General features: G+C 37.7%; 1 protein-coding gene across 3 annotated transcripts in view; it reads right to left on the bottom strand.

Annotated features, from left to right (window-relative positions):
* Positions 1–17,195, bottom strand: part of Thbs4 (thrombospondin 4) — a 205,356-nt gene that overhangs the window by 51,406 nt on the left and 136,755 nt on the right. Inside the window, exon 1 of one of the 3 annotated variants that reach the window (XM_003464392.4) lies at positions 1,899–2,343. The exons of the other annotated variants lie outside the window; for them this stretch is intronic. Within the exon in view, the coding sequence (XP_003464440.1) occupies positions 1,899–1,980 (82 nt within the window). The 5' untranslated portion in view covers positions 1,981–2,343. Of the gene's footprint in view, positions 1–1,898; positions 2,344–17,195 lie in introns of those variants that run through there. 3 annotated transcript variants of the gene reach the window in all.

Raw genomic sequence — 17,195 nt, 5'->3', positions numbered from 1 at the left:
CTTATTCAAGAACGTTCTTTTAAAAAACAATTTGTCTTCAGACTAAATCTATGTTTCTTTCACAAGAGGACCTAACTCAACAATGGATTTAACATTAGATGTGTTGGAGAGTAGAATGTGATTGTGCTCCCTCTAACACCCCACATTCCCACACCATGAAGACAGCTGTCTACTATATTTCAAAGGGGAAAATGGATTCTTTAATTTCCGGAAAAATGGAAACTTTACATTTCTACCAAGGGCAAAAGAGAGATAAGGCAAGGTGTTTAAAAAGTTTTATTCAGGAAAAAATCTTCAGAGAAAGACAGTGTGGTAAAAAAATGGGAGTTCAAACTAAACTCTTGGTACTCTTGATCCTTGCTTTGACTTTGATCGAGTCCATAGGTTAAGTCAAGCCGAACTTGCTGTGCTTTGATGTGTGTGGTCTGTCTAACCCATTTGCTGCTCTCCCAAGGGGCAGTCTTGGGATTAGTTAGTATTAACTTTAAAGAGTGTTTTGTAAAGGGAATAAAATGCTTCCTTTTATTATTAATGTTATTACATTTTAGTAAAAGTATCAGGTTCCAAGCACATGCTCTAGTGTTGTTAGAGGTGAAAGTTGTGCTACTAAAGAGCACAACTATTATGGTATGTAAATTGAAAACTACTAATTTAAGACTACCAACGAAGCTCAAGAGGGAAGCGGTTATAAGCAAATTATCCAGTTGAGCTGATAACTGCAGAATGGCTAGATAACTCAATAAAAGAATGTACCAGAAACCTGACATAATCAGACCACCTACTTCACCTAAATTAACAAGATAATTTAGGTTACATAGCCCAATTTTAAGTCTCACTAACACTACCATGTGTAAGAAATATAATCTATATCTAAGGCATACAATGAAGTTGTGTGCTCAAATATCATAAATTTCTATAAACTTAAACATTATTCAGACCTACTAAATAGCCTCTGCAATAAGAAAACTTTTAAACTGTGTTTAAAATTTCTTTTCTTACCTCAGAGACACACAGGCCACAATGCACATTACAAACCACTGCATGTAAAATATTTCAGTCTAAACCAAGATTAGCAGCCCAGCACTCCCAAACCATAATTCTGATGACGTACCGGAGTCAAAGTGAGTTATCAGTGGGAAAAAGGAGGTTTAAAGGGGTGCTCCCTGCAGGGGCAATGAGGGCACTTCTGAGAACACACTCCTCCTTCTGGCTTCATAAGAAACAATTTTAGGTTTAAACCATGTATTTTATTTCCCAAATCTGTAATAAATCAACCCATCACCAAGTTCAAGTAGAAAGACCACCACCGGCTAGCTAGTCAGACCACTAAGATCTTTTCTTAAATCATTTCTGCCTTTTCGCCTTCGCAAGAAATTCTGTTTAACTGGGAGTGCTTCCTGCCTGCAGCCTTTCTCTCCCCTTTCACAGTGCGACTTGAGGACTATCTAGGTGTCATCTCAAATTATTCATCAAATGTTTACTTTTTCATGGAAACAAAGATCAATTTTGCAGTTCTTCCCCTTTATCTCAAGAACTAAGTGATTGGAATCAGCCCCCGAAAGAGCCTTTGCTCCGGACGCAGCCTGGTGTACTAACTCAGCTGCTCCCAGAATCCAGCCCAGCCACTGCAGGGGCTTCTGGTGCAATGACCGCGCGGAGGGAAAAGCTCACAGCAGAGGGATCTGTCCGGGTACCCGGGGCTTGCGTGGTGCACCTGGGAGGCCTAGGGCCGTGGGAGAGCTCTGCAGCGCATAGACTAGTTTACACCTCCAAAACTGTTGTTGAGAAACTAGTTACGTCCCCTCTCTGCCTGGGCACCGCGTTTCAGCAACCCTGCGCGCTTCCCAGCACTTCCCCTCACGGGGCGCTTCGACGCGGGTCGTGAGGTGGGCACTCACCCTGGGGTGCGGCCCGGGCTCCCCATGGTTGCAGGGCCAGGTGCAGCAGGAGCGCAGCAGCGGCGAGGAGCGGGGCCTGCATGTCTGCGGCACTCGGGACGCGCTGTCCGCTCCGCCCTGTGGCTGTGTCGGTCCGATGGGCGCTGCTGCCCGCGGGGCTCCGCAGACGCAGCCCGCGTTTTATGGCCCGCCCGGCCGAGGGCGGGGAGGACCAAGCCAGCGGCCCCTTGGCCCACAGCCCCGCGGCCCAAAGTCTGGGCGCAGGAAGGCGAGGGCGGGCGCAGTCGCGTGGGCACAGGGGCCCCTCCTGCCCCCTAAAAGCCTATTCTCTTGTCAGGCTTGTGGCGCCCCTCTCGACAGTCCCTCCAGCTTGGGACTGTCTTTGGTGGGAGCGTGAAGTCCAGGAAAGTTCTGGCTCTTCAAGGGGTCCAGAGAGCAGCGGGGCTCTTGTCTGTCTTCACTCCTTTATTGGTTACTTGAAATGGTGAATACATTTTTTAAATAAAGTTTTAGTTAAAAGTCTTTGTTTTTAATAAACACAAGGAATCCATCCATCCGTCACAAGGACAGAGCTATATAGAGAACTGTTTTGCAGTCCAGCTTCCAAATACTCAGGCTGCCCCCTATCTTTTCCCTTATGCCTAAGATTCCATCAGGTGAGGGCTCCAGGTAGAGGTAGGACTGGAAAGGGATGGAAACAGGTAATTAGTGCTCCTCCTAGGCAGAGGCTCCTGAGAATGGTATAGACTAACCCAAGGGGAAAATATTTGAAAAACAGTCACGATTTTTCCTTGTGTAACAATCTCCACTAATCGACAGGATCCAGTGGAGTATTTCCACCCTATCTTTTATAAACAGTGCCATTTCAAAGTTTAAGAAACTATAAACCACCTTATTCCAAAGTGCCTCCCTGAGAATGATTCCATTCGCAGAGTGGTCACAGTTGTGAGTTCCCCAGAGCTGCCTTTCCGTTGCACATAGGTGTATCTAGGCCTTCTTTAATGTTTTATTACCCAAGCATCGCTAGATGGGACAGGTCACTGTGTGTCTACTAATAAGAGCACACTGAAGAGACACGAAGAGGTGGGAACCTGCAGGTCCCCAAATTGTATACTCAGAATTGGCCAGGGTCTGAACCATAAGGCTTACGTTTCAAGCAGAACAACTTTGCATTTATATTTATATACAATGGGTTTAAGAGTAAGATATTCTTTGAAGAGAGTGTTTGCATATCCAACACTCTTCAGTGGTTCATGGCTGATTGAATATTTCTATTCTTTGGAAAGTGCTACACAAATTAGGGAACTTCTGGGAACAAGGAAAACCAAATACCAAAAGGAACACTGAGCACAGTGTGGTGCCACTCCCTAAATGAATCACTGAGGACTGTGAGTGCCTGTGGGAGCTCTGTTCTAGACATTACCTGTGGGTGATCACATCAGGTATTCTCCTTTCCTCGGTGTGCTTGCCAGCAGTGTGGATGAACTGGGACATAATAGAGTGCTGAGAAGGTGGAAGGTAGAACTGAGTGGCTGTGTCTTTATGATCGCCTTTGTGATCGACCCCACCACCACCACCAAGGTGCTTATAACCTCTGCCTTATCCCCCTTGTCCCTCCAGCCACTGCCTCATAGTTCCTGTCTGGTATTTTAGTTCATCCATCATTTATGTAACCATTTCCCTATATTGAATTTCCTTTATTACAAATATCTAGAGTGGCTTCTGTTCTTTCCATGTATGTAGGTAGAACTAAACTGTAAGTTATTGGAAAGTAGGTATCATTTTTACTCATCTTTGCTAGAAATCCACAATTCCTAGCACAATACTAGCAAAATAGCTTGCACTTGTGGGCACACAGTAAATTTTGGTTGGACTAGATGACTACTAAAATGCAATAGAGAAATAGAAATATCAAATGACTGCCAGCCTAACAGGACTTACGATTTAGTCTTACTTCCAAGGAACCTGCATATTTATGCAGTCAGGCTTCGGAAGTTTCAGTAAACTTTGTTTTCATGTCAGAATCTAAAGGAAATTTGACAACAATAAAATTCATTAATTCAGCTATGAAATGTATCAGCAAGGAGGTAATAGAGTAAATCAGTTTCATGTCTGTGCCATCTCCAAGTATCTTGGTTGAACTTATATTGAATTTTATTTTACTTACTCTAATGATATATTAATTAGTATATTAATTTTTCCCAATATCAGACTATTAAATTACATCATTTATTTTTATGATACCAGTGCCCAGGTACAGTGCCCAGTACTTAGTCGTAACTAGAACATGAAATTGACTTCCCATCTTTCCTAGTGCTATAAACTTGGGTGAGAGCTACTCTGAGGTCAGTAATCCAGCTGTAGATGTAGTAGGCTGAAAAAAATGGCTTCCTTGCTGAGCAGAATTTTACTTTTTGACATTTTAATTTTTATTGGTACATGTGAGCAGTACATGGTGATTACATTCTTTATGGGAGTTGGTACATGTATATAGTACATCTTCAATCTTTTTTCCTCCCTTTCCCCTTTTTCCTTCCCCACTCCCTCTATCACTTAGTCTCTTTGCTTCCCTTTTGCAAAAGATCTGTCTCCCTATTTCTTTTTTTTAGTCTCTCTATTTCTTGTTAGCTACATCCACAACCTTTTTTTTTTTTTAATTTTGAGACAAGATCTTGCTGTCACTAAATTGCCAGGATGGACTTCAGCTTGCACTCCTTGTGCCTCAGCCTCCCAGAATGCTGAAACTAATAGGCTTGTGCCATCATACCGAACTTCTACATAAACTCTTGAAGGGAATAAAAATGGAATATAGTTATTAAAATTCAATGACGTATAAGAGGAATCTGGTTTACATTCTCCTGTCTGATGGCAGTTATATAATAGCACTGCAAAATGTGGATTCTGGACTCTTATTTAAGCTGACTGCTATAAGGAAGGAACATGTTTGATTAAATGACAAAAGGATAGCTTTTGTAGAAACTACTTATCACACATAGGACACAGTAAATGAAGCAGAAGGCTTTTGATTGGTATGAAATTAAAAGTAGGAATTTTTTGTCTAAATTTAGAAGATATTTTGCTTTAGCAAGTAGGCAGTGAAGATTAGGAAAACAGGAACAGAAGTGTACAAAATCACTGTCTCTTAATCTCATTAAGGGTCTCAGTAGACTCTCTGAAACCTGTTATTAAAGTTCTTTAATATACTAAATAATATGTTAAACTCTTCAGGAAATAGACATAAATATAATGGTAAGCACATTTACTGCATTTAATAACTATGTCTACTGAACTCAAAGCCCAGATTGAGTTTTGACAACTAGCATTTCTTAAATTACTTCTCTCCATCATTATACAATATATTAATCCAATATTTAATGATAACAATGATTTTCTGTGCTAGTAAAGCTCAAATTTAAAATTTCAGATGTTTAAATGTATTTTCTAAGAAAATGACTCAGATTACAATTAAATAATAGAACGTAAAACAAACCTATAAAATAAACTAAAATTTCACCAGTTTGGAAGAAGGATTTCAGAATTTGGAGTAATTTGGCTTGATCTGGGTAAATGGAAGAGGCTCTGGAAGAACTAGATTTCCATATGGCCCAGAGGATAAGGATGCATTCTATGGGTGACAAAGCTAGGGTAGGATACTGCAAGCAGATAGAATGCATATTATATGCAAGACCACTGAGGGAAACGTCAAAAAGATGTCTGGGCTTCGGACCTGGGCAGCTTGTTAGAAGACAGTGGCAATTACAGAGTCACATGGGGGTATGTGGTGATTTGGCCTTGCTATGTGGAGTCTAAAATACCTTTAAATTGTCCCCAGGGAGCTGTCCATCAGACATCAAATTATCCCAGTAAGTAAGAAGTTTTGAATTTGGAAAAATTTGATTTGAAAATTTGAGGTTCCCCTATAAGTTAAAAGGATATGTAAGCAAACAATAGAACTACTTGATTTCCTAGAGTTAAAACCTAACTAAAAGAACTAACGCATGAAAGACTTTAGCAATTTACAATCAATAGGAATGCTGATACTTCTAATTACAAATAACCCCTAACTAGTTCATGAAGGCCTTAAACTAAATAGCTACTGTTCTTTCCAACTCTAAATTTGAAAATTGTCTGTTTCACTCTCCACTCATTATCTAAAGTTGTATGTTGAAAGAAATATTTGCCTTTCAACCATGAAATCTCAAGAGTTTATTTTTATTAATACAAATCATTATTCCACAAATAATTACTCTATGCTCATTCATTAGTTCACTCAAGCTGACATTTGTTAACAGTCTTCCAGAATATGCTCTTGTAAAGTAGGTGTTAGGTAATGGGCCTACAACATTCCTATTCTCCAGTTCACGGTCTAATGAGGTGAACAAAGGATATAAGCATAGTGACAAAGACCATAATGGAGATATGTCATGAGAAATAAGGAAGTACTGAGGAGAAAGAAGCTTTTACAGGAAAATGTCAAAAAGATGTCTGGGTTTCAGACAGGAGTAAGATGATGGATTTAGTGTGTCATCTGCTGAGATACAAAGGGAATGTGAAAATTTGGCTGACTTTGGTATATTGAGTTTAAGGTACCTTAAAGATGTCCCAATGGGTTTATCAGGCATTTACATGGGTACGTGAGAGGGAGGTGTGCACATCATTAATATATAAGAGTTAACAAAAGTGGAGTGCAAGGCCAGGGATGTAGCTATGTAGTGGCATAAGCGCCTGCCTGGCAAGCATGAGGTTGTGAGTTCAATCCCCAGTACAAAAAAAAAGTGGAGTACAAATGAGACCACCTAAGGAGAGTATGAAATGAGAGAAGAGTATATAAAATGGTACACTAAGACATCAGCAGAAGAAAAAGTGAGCACTGAGAAATTTGTCAACTCCAGTGCTGAGAAAGTTGGTTGAATCATAACAAATATGATAGAGCAGTCAAGCAAGATATGGACTAAGAATTTGGAGGGGCTAAGTGTGTAACTCAGTGGTAGAGCACATGCTTTTGCATGAATGAGGCCCTAGTTTCCATCCACTGACCATAAATGAATGAATGGGTAAATAAATAATCTTCTCGAATTTATCAACATTATTAGTGGTTGTGTAAAAAGCAATTTGATGGAATAGCATAGTGAAAGGAAGGCAGAGAAAACTATTTGAGGAGTGAGGAAAACAGCACAGGAAACAGAGATAGCAAAGGCAGTGAACTCTCCAGAAGCTTTCCTAGTCGGAGTAAGGTGGAGAAGGGGTAGGAACTGTTTGGGAGCTACATGAACATATTTTGATTTGGTTGAAAAGATCTACCCGAGTGAGGATTTATATGTGATTTTTCTTAATCAAGGGCACTGAAACTGTAATTAACATGGTTTGATGGTCTATGGACATTTTATCTTTTCTTATAATGGTTTTTCAATTCAGGGTGCACATCATTCCTCCAACAACATATGCATAGCAAGAATGAAAACTGTCTTTGTAATAGGTGGCAACAATTCTCCCACAAGGGGTGGGTTATTACTCTTATAACATGAACTGTAGAGAGAGAAAGAGATGGGGGGGTGGGAAGAGAGATTTTCAGGAGTGCTTCTAACAGTAACAACATTGTGGTAGATTAACTAATGGTAACTTGTAATACCCAACCAAACTCAGTCAGCATGGTTCTGGATGTGGAGGGCTCACTTGAGGATTGTTGCCAACAGTTAAAAAGGAGAACTGAGGGGGAAGATGGTGGACTATTGATTTTCCTGGAGAAGCTTGTTATGCTGGTTTTCCTGATATGAACTCAAATGTTCTCATCATCAGAGGTGAGCAGATCCTTGCTGTCACTGAGGATGGCTGTGGTTCTTTTTGGGGAAGCGCTGGTCCCTCCTTGAGCATTGCTTCCTGGCTATAGTACAGATTCCTTAGCCTGCTGGCACAAATCCTTCATTCCCCTGGTGCAGACTTTCTGGTTTCCACCACTGGCCTTTGGGCCTTCTCAGTGAAGATCTCTGGTACACTCTAGGCTTCCAATTGGACTTGTACAGGGCACTGTTATGGGCTCTAGGTCTTCAGCTGGACTGGTACAGGACATTGCTATCGGATCCAGGCCTTCAGCTAGATTCTTTGGGTCTCTAGTGTATGGACAGATCTTTTGCACTCTTCTGCATTTGACTTTTTGGGTGACTATTATAAAATAATCCTGTAAGTTATGTGCCCTATATTCAGCCTATTCTCTTGCACACCCTGACTGTGACAAACATTATACCTCTGAATCAGCTGTTGAACTTTCTTCATGTTGCCAGCTGGCTGCTGCCATTCCAAACATCTCATCTTTACATGACACCATACAAAGCAGAAAGTGAGGAGAGGATGAGGCTTTTGCTCTTGTAGCTCTCTTTTACTCTATTACTTTTTTCTCCTAGAGGAGCAACCTTTTCCGAAAGCATCCCAACAGATTTTACCTCATATTTTACTGTCTAGCAGTGGGTCATAGACATATTCTTGCCTCATCTTCCAGGAAGCACAGGGAAGTGATGATTTACTTTCAGCCTCTGTCAGGAAGGTAGAAAATAATGGGTTACTGAGTTAGTTAATGTGGTCAGCCAGTCTGTGCTGCAGACATTGTCAGTGCCCATCTTAACACCAGCTGTTTACAGGTGGTCCTTACTCCCTGATGAGGTCTATAGTGAACAGAACAAATATGTGAGAGAAGAGATGAACAGGTAAACCAGAATGGCAGGAAGGGTATAGATGGATTTAAAGAGGAAAATAAGGGTTGAGGGTATACTATAGAAGCATGGCATCTGCCTGGCAAGGACATGATCCTGAGCTTGATTCCTGGTTCCAGAGAGAGAAAGAGAGAAAGAGAGAGAGAGAGAGAAACAGACAGAGACAGACACACAGAGAAGAAAGAGAGGTAGAGAGAGAATAACTTCACTTTTAATTGGCTTAAGTCAAGCATACTTTTAATGTAGAAAACTTTATAGACCAGAGATTGGCAAACTGGCTTGTAAGTCAAATCTGGCTCCACTGCCTATTTTTCTAGTTTTAAATGGCTGGGATGAAAATTAAAACATAACATTTCTGATATGCAAAAATTATGTGAAATTAAAATTTCAAGTTCCATAAATAAAGTTCTATTGAAACATAGCCATACTCATTTGTGTATGGCCACTTTTGTGGCACAGTGGCAAAGTTGACTGGTTGTATCTAATTCACATTGTGTAAAAGCCTAATAGTCCATGGTCCTCCATGGTCCCCTCCAGAAAGAATTGCTAACCCCACATTTTTCAGGAAATCTCTGCCTTTTAGTGTTAAACTCAATTATTAAACAGAAGACTGGAATGAAAATGAAAATAAATATTAGCAGACTGCTTCTTCTGCAGATATTCCATTCCTTTCTTACCTCGTAGCCCGGCCTATCAGATAATATGCAAACCATCTTGCCTTCTAGTGCCGTAGATCAAAAATGTAAAATTTTGCTGCTCCTCTCTTTCCTCTACCTAAACACAAGATTTTTCCAGTGATAGTGAAGTGGGCCAACTTCATGTCAATCTAGGAGAACTAGGAGAAAACTGGTCACTGATGTGACAAATCTATCTAATGCAAATATATTTCCTATGTAAAGGAATTGAAATTATTCCATGCATATTATCTGATCAATAGCACAATGAAATTGGAAATTAATGATAAAAGAGACCACAAAAACTCAAAAACATGGAAATTAACACCCTCCTGAACAACCAGTGGGTCACAATGAAATTAAGGAAAAAATTAAAAAATATCTACAACTAAATGAGAATGCAGATACAACATAACAGAACATGTGCACACTATGAAAGCAGTCCTAAGAGAAAAATTTATAGAGATGAATTCTCACATCAGGAAAAAAGAATTAACACAAATAACTTAATGCTATACCTCAATTGTCTAGAAAAAGAATGAAAAGTCAAGCCCAAAGCCCATATAAGAGAAGAAATTATAAAGATAAGAGCAGAAATTAACAGAATTGAGACTAGGAAAACAATACAAAGAATTAATAAAACAAAGCACTGGTTCTTTGAAAGAATAAATAAAATTGATAACACTCTAGCCAACCTTGTTTTAAAAAATGAAAGAAAAGACCCAAATTGATGCTGTAAGGAATGAAAAGAGTGAAATCACTACAGATCCCATGGAAATTCAGAACATCATTTCCTACTTTTACAATCTTTACTCACATAGGATGAAAAACACAAAAGAAACAGACACATTCCTAGAAATGTATGAATTACTAAAGCTGAGTCAGAAGATATAAAAATTCTGAATAGCCCAGTATCAGTTAATGAAATTGAAAATATGATTTTTTTATTTAAAGAGAAAAAAGAAAGGACATGAAAAAACAAAGCAGTAAAAGGGTACAAGTAATAGAGAATTTCAAGAAAAAAAATATATAGTAAGAAATCACCAGTTAATAGGTTACATATTATCTTCCCAGAAACAGTTGTCCAAATTACAAAATTAAAGCATATAAAGTGAACATTCATACAGTGATATTGTAGACAGTTCCATTCAGTGATCCAACAAAAGCTCAGTAATATGGTTTTTCATCCTACACACTTGAACATACCTGCGGTTATATCCCTTAGTCCGTTTCCTTTCCTCTCTTTTTTACAATAACAATTAGACTTTTGGGGTTTTATTACTCCCACGGTTCTTATTACTTTTCTTTTGAAGAGAATAAAACCAAACTTGACTAAGCAAAACAGTGTCAGTTAGAACAGAAGGATGGACATAGTACATGATGCAAAAATAGAATACCAGGTGATTAAAAGTGGTTACCATTGTGCCTCTTGCTATTTTTAAATTGAGTTGCCTATATCATCAGGTATAATAGAATTGATCAAAACAGTACAGAACAAGACCAATAAAACCTACACTGGAGACCCTACAGGACTTCAAAAAAAGGATAATAGTCAAACCATAATGGGCATTATAGTATATCTTATTGCCTTCAAAGTGGTTGCCTATACCCTCAAACTCGATACTATCGAACAAAATAGAATATAGAATAATCAGACAGAACAAGATGGGGAGAGCAATACTGGGGTTCAAATCAGGTTAATAGGAAAACAAAAAAGTTACTATAATATGTCCCGCTATTTTTTAATTTAGTTTTCCCTTAATTAAAAAAATGAGAGAAAATAGATTAATTTAAAAAGGGGGGGAGATTGAGATAAGAGAGGACATTGTAACAGAATAAGGCAGGTCAGAATTGAACAATTCAAGCGTCATTGTGTTTCACCACCTGATAACCTAACATAATAGTCACCATACTGCCTCTTTCCTTAAATTATTTGAGTGTAACTTCGTATGCTATAACATCAAGCGTATCAAGACAGTGTTAAGCCATTCAAGAGAATGCAGGAATTATAGGGTATTTAGAACCAGCTAATAGAAAACGAACAACAGTTTCTATATTATCTCTTTGCCTATAAAGAATTTTGTTCATACTATAGCACATAGTGAAATATAATAATATACATCATGTTAAAACCAGTGGAAACATGTACCACAGCTTGATGGGACTTCAAAACAAGATGATATTAAATCAGCACTAGCTTTTATGTTGTGTTTTCTTCAAAATAGCTATTCATAATATCATAGATACTAAAATAGAACAACCCAGGTTAAAACCATTGCAATTAATGAGTGAAAACATTATATGGCTTCAAACCAATATGATTGGGAATCATGATTACTACATACTTTTATGCATTCTTATCATTTTTTACACTAGGGAAACTATTCGGTATTTATACATGTGAGTTTGATTTATTTCACTTACGAGTATGGTCCCAAGCTGCATCCATTTATTTATAAATGTCTCAATGTGGTAATTCTTTATAGCTGAGTAATACTCCATTGTATAGAAATACCACAACTTTTTTATCCATTCTTCAGTTGATGGACACTCAGGTTGTTTCCAAGATCTGGCTATTACAAATTGTGCTGCTATAAACATGGGTGCACATATATCACTGTGGTATGATGTTTTCAGTTCTTCTGGGAATATGCCTAGAAGTGGTATACCTGGGTCAAATGAGGCTTCCGGTCCCAGTTTTCTGAGAAATCTCCAGCCTGACCTCCACAATGGTTGCACTAGTCTACACTCCCACCAACGGTGCAGGAGAGTTCCTTTTTCCCCACAGCCTCACCAGCATTTGTTGTTGGTGGTTTTCTTGATCTTGGCCATTCTTTCAGGAGTGAGATGAAATCTCAGTGTGGTTTTAATTTCCATTTCTCTAATGACTAATAATGATGAACATTTTTTCATATATTTGTTTGCCATTTGTATTTCTTCATCTGAGAATTGTTTACTCATCTCAAATGACCACTTTTGGATTGGGTCTTTGAATTTTGGGGGTCTGATTTTTTAAAATTCTTTATATGTTTTAGGCAAAAGTCCTTTGTCTGAGGGGCAGTTCACTAAGATATTTTTCCCACTTTGTGCATTTTCTTTTCACTATGCTGGAGATTTCTTTTGATGTGCAGAAACTTTTTCATAAGAGGTGATCTCAGTTATTGACTCTGGGAAGTATTTCCCATGCGGTTTGAGTCCTATTCATGAATTCTCTACCTACTCCTATGTCCTCAAGGTTTTTGCCCAACTTGTCTTGCAATAGATTTAGTGTTTCTGTTTTAATATTTAGATATTTGATCCATTTAGATTTTATTTTAGTACATGGTGATAGGCATGGGTCTAGTTTTAGTTTTTGGCAAATGGAGAGCCAGTTTTTCCAGCACCATTTATTAAAGAGACTGTCGTGCTTCCAGTGAACATGTTTGGCCCCTTTATAGAAGATAAGGTGGTTGAGTGTGTTTGTGGTTGTGGTTGTATCTTCTAATCTATTCCACTTATCTTCATCTCTGTTTTGGTTCCAGTAACATGTTGATTTTACTACAGTTGCTTTGTAGTATAACTTCAAGTCATGGATTGTGATACCTCTTGCCTTACCTTTGCTGCTTAGAACTGCCCTTGCTATTCTAGGTCTCTTCTTGCGCCAGATGAATTTTAGGAGTGATTTATCGAGTTCTATGAGATATGTTGATGGTATTTTTATCGGGATTGCATTGAATCTGTATAAAAGTTTTGGGAGAATGGCCATTTTCACAATATTTATTCTTCGTATCCATGAGCAAGGGATATTTTTCCATTTTCTGAGATCATCTTCAATTTAATTTTTCAATGTATTATAATTTTCCCTGTACAGGTCTTTCACTTCTTTCGTGAGAGTAATTCCTAGATATTTCATTTCTTTGGTTGCTAGTGTGAAGGGTGTGGCTCTCTTATTTCTCTCTCTGTGACTTTGTTGTTAGTGTATAGGAATGCTATTGATTTTGAGTATTAATTTTATATCCAGCTACATTACTGAATTTATTTATTATATCTAGCAGTCTTTCAATGGAGTTTTGGGGATCTTCTATATAGAGTATCATGTCATCTGCAAATAATGATAGCTTAACTTCTTCTTTTCTTATCTTTACCTCTTTTATTTCTCTTTCTTGTCTAATTGCTTTGGCAAGTATTTCCAGTATTATATTAAATAGGAGTGGTGATAAGGGACATCCTTATCTTGTGCCTGATTTTAAAGTAAAGGCTTTCAATTTTTGGCAATTTACTATGATATTGGCTGTTGGTTTGTCATAGACGGCCTTTATTATATTGAGGTAAAGACCATCCATTCCAATTTTCTGCAAGGTTCTTATCATAAATGAATGTTGGACCTTATCAAAAGCTTTTTCTGCATCTATAGAAATGATCATGTGGTTCTTACTTTTGGCTCTATTGATATGGTGTATTATATTTATTGATTTATGTATATTGAACCATCCCTGCATGCCTGGGATGAATCCCACTCGGTCATGTCAATCATCTTCTTGATGATTTGCTGCATCCTATTTGCCAATATTTTATTAAGGATTTTTGCATCTGTGTTCATTATGGAGATTGGTCTGTAGTTCTCTTTTTCAGTTGGGTCCTTTTCAGGTTTTGGTACTAGAGTAATATTTGCTTCTAGGAATGATTTAGGAAGGATTGCTTCCCTTTCAATTCCATTGAAGAGTTTGAGGAGTGTTGGCAATAGGTCTTCTTTGTATTTCCTGTAGAATTCTGCGGTGAATCCATCTGGGCCTGGGCTCTTCTTTGTAGGTAAGGATTTAACTACATTTTTTATTTCTTTAATAGAAATTGGGTTATTCAGTAGTTTTACATCTTCATGACCTAGCTTTGGTACTTCGTATGCTTCTAGGAATCTGTCCATTTCCTCTGTGTTACCCAATCTTTGAGAGTAGAGGTTTTCGAAATAGGTATTGATGATTTTCTGTATTTCTATAGGGTCTGTAGTGATTTCTCCTCTTTCATTCCTTATTCCATGAATTTGAGGTTTTCTTCCCTTTTTTAAAATAAGGTTGGCTAGGGGCCTATAGATTTTATTTATTCTTTCAAAGAACCAACTCTTTGATTCATTGATTTTTTGCATTGTTTTTTTAGTCTCTATTGCATTGATTTCTGCTCTAATTTTTATAATTTCTTCTCTTCTTTTGGCTTTGGGGTTGACTTGCTCTTCTTTTTCTAGATGTTTGAGGTGTAACGTCAGGTTATTTATTTGTATTCGTTTTGTTTTCCTGATGTGGGTACTCAGTGCAATAAATTTTCCTCTGAGGACAGCTTTCATTGCATCCCACAGATTCCGGTAAGTTGTATTTGTGTTTTCATTTTCTTTTAGGTATTGTTTAATTTCTTCTTTAATTTCCTCTGTGACCCACTGATTACTCAAGAGTGTGTTACTCAGTGTCCATGTGTTTGAGGGAATTTTGTAGTATCTTTTATTGTTAATTTCTAATTTCATAGTGGTATGGTTCAATAGCATGCAAGGGGTAATTTCAACCATTTGCACTTATTTAGATATGTTTTGTGAATTAATATATGGTCTGTTTTAGAGAATGACCCATGCACTGCTGAGAAGAATGTGTATTCTGTTGTTGTTGGGTAGAATACTCTGTATATGTCTATTAAGTCCATTTGTTCACAGGTGGGATTCAGTTCTTTTATTTCTTTGCTGATTTTCTGTCTGGTTGATCTGTCCATTGGTGTCAATGGTGTGTTAAGATCTCCTGTTAGAACTGTCTTACTGTTAATTTGGCTTTTCATTTCTGTTAGTACTTGTTTTATATAACTGTATGCTCTTTAATTTGGTGCATATATATTCTCTCTTCCTCTTGGAGCTTTCCCCTAACCAGTATGTAGTGACCTTCTTTATCCCTTCTGATCATTATTGGCTTGAAGTTCACATTGTCTGCAAACAGAATAGCCACCCTCGCTTTTTTTTTTTTTTTTTTTTTTTTTTTTTGGTTCCTGTTGCATGAAGTATTGTTTTCCATCCTTTAACTTTCAGTCTGAGGGTATACTTTTGGGTTAGATGGGTTTCTTGTAGACAACATATGGTTGGATTTTGTTTCTTGATCCATTCTGCCAGTCTGTTTCTTTTAATTGGTGCATTGAGACCATTTACATTAATGGTTGTTACTGTTAAATGCTGGTTTATTGTTGACATATTATCTTTCTGTTGTTGTTTCTTTATCTTTCGGTTCTGTTTAATTGTCTGCTTTGTTTAGTAGGGTTTTTTCCTAAATGTATCTAGGCTGTCTTTCAGTATTCTTTGCAGGGTTGGCTTGGTGATCATGTAGTTTTTCAGCTCTTCTTTGTCATGGAAGTATCTTATTTCTCCATCCATTTTGAAGGACAGTTTTCAGGGTTCATCAGTCTAGGTTGGAAATCATTTTCCTTTAGGATCTGAAATACTTCATTCCATCCTCTTCTTGACTTTATTGTTTGTGCTGAGAAGTCTGCTGTGATTCTGATAGGTTTTCCTTTATAAGTGATCTGTCTTTTCTCTCTGAAAGCTTTTAATATTCTATTCTTTTGTTCGATTTCTGGGATGGCCTTTATTATGTGTCTGGGTGTAGTTTTATTTTGGTTATGGCTATTTGGAGTTCTATATGCTTCATTGATCTCGATATTAGTTTCCAATCTCAAGTTTGGGAAATTTTCAGCTATTACTTCTCTAAATATTCTCTTGACATCCTTTATGTTGTCCTCTTCTTTTTCATTTATCCCTATCAACCTTATGTTGTTCCTCTTTGCACCATCTTGCAGGTGTTGAATTGTTATTTCCTGATTTCTTGTTATTTTTAAAAGATCTTTCCTTTCCTGTTCACTGGCTGCAATCTTGTCTTCGAGGTCTGAAATTCTATCTTCACATTCATTGATGCAGGTTTTACAACTTTCGATGGAGTTTTTGATTTCCTGTATATCTCTTTGCATCTGCTTTATATATGCTGTTTTTTTTCTTATATTGTTCATCCAGGGATTCTATCTTTTTGTTTAGTTCCTCCAATTTTTTAACTGTGTCTTCTTTAGCTATGTTCAGCATCTCCTTCATTTATTTTTATCATTTCTTCTTTTACCTGAGAGATTGTTTCTAGTTTGAATTCCTTCAAGGCTTCCCAGAGTTGCTTCTTTATTTCAGTTACTATTATTTCAGGTATTTCAGGTATGTGGTATATATTTTCTTTTATGCACATGGCTCCTAGGCTTTCTTGGGATGGGCTGGATGTTTGAGATTGCATTTTGGTCTTTCATTTTGTCATTTTCCTATATTTTCGAGGTTCAAGTGTTGTTCCAAGTGAGGGAGAGAGGTCAGCCAGGCTGGGACGGAATTCCCTGTCCCCTTCTGACTCACTGATCTCTATAGGAAGGCAGGGCCTTGTCCCCAGGTGAAGAATGAAAATATGATTAAAAACCTACCAACAAAGCAAAGCACTGGTCCTGATGGATGCACTGCTGAATTCTACAAGAAATTTAGAGGAAGTTTAAAACCAATACTCCTCATATTCTTTAATGAAAATGAAAGGGAAAAAAATTCTCCCTAACTCATTCCAAGAGGCAAGTATTACCCCGACACTAAAACCAGAGAAAGTTTCAACCAAAAAAGAGAACTACAGGTCACTCTCCCTAATTAACATAAATAAAAAAAATCCTCAATAAAAAACTAGCAAACAGATTGCAACAAATCATTAAGAAGATTATACATCATGGCTAACTGGGATTCATCCCAGGAATACCAGGATGGTCCAACATAGGGAAATCAGAGTCAAAGACAAAAATCACATGATCATCTCAATAAATGCACAAAAAGCTTTAGGCAAAGGCCAACATTCAATCATGATTTTTTTTAAAGCCTACAGAAAATCAGAATAGACAATAATAAACCTGATAAA

The sequence above is a fragment of the Cavia porcellus genome, unplaced genomic scaffold (genome assembly GCF_034190915.1).
Source record: "Cavia porcellus strain 051 isolate PalLab524CR breed Dunkin Hartley unplaced genomic scaffold, mCavPor4.1 scaffold_11, whole genome shotgun sequence".
Classification (NCBI taxonomy): domain Eukaryota; kingdom Metazoa; phylum Chordata; class Mammalia; order Rodentia; family Caviidae; genus Cavia; species Cavia porcellus.
Note: the sequence above shows the minus strand (reverse complement) of the source record. Positions and strands in the feature narration are given on the sequence as shown.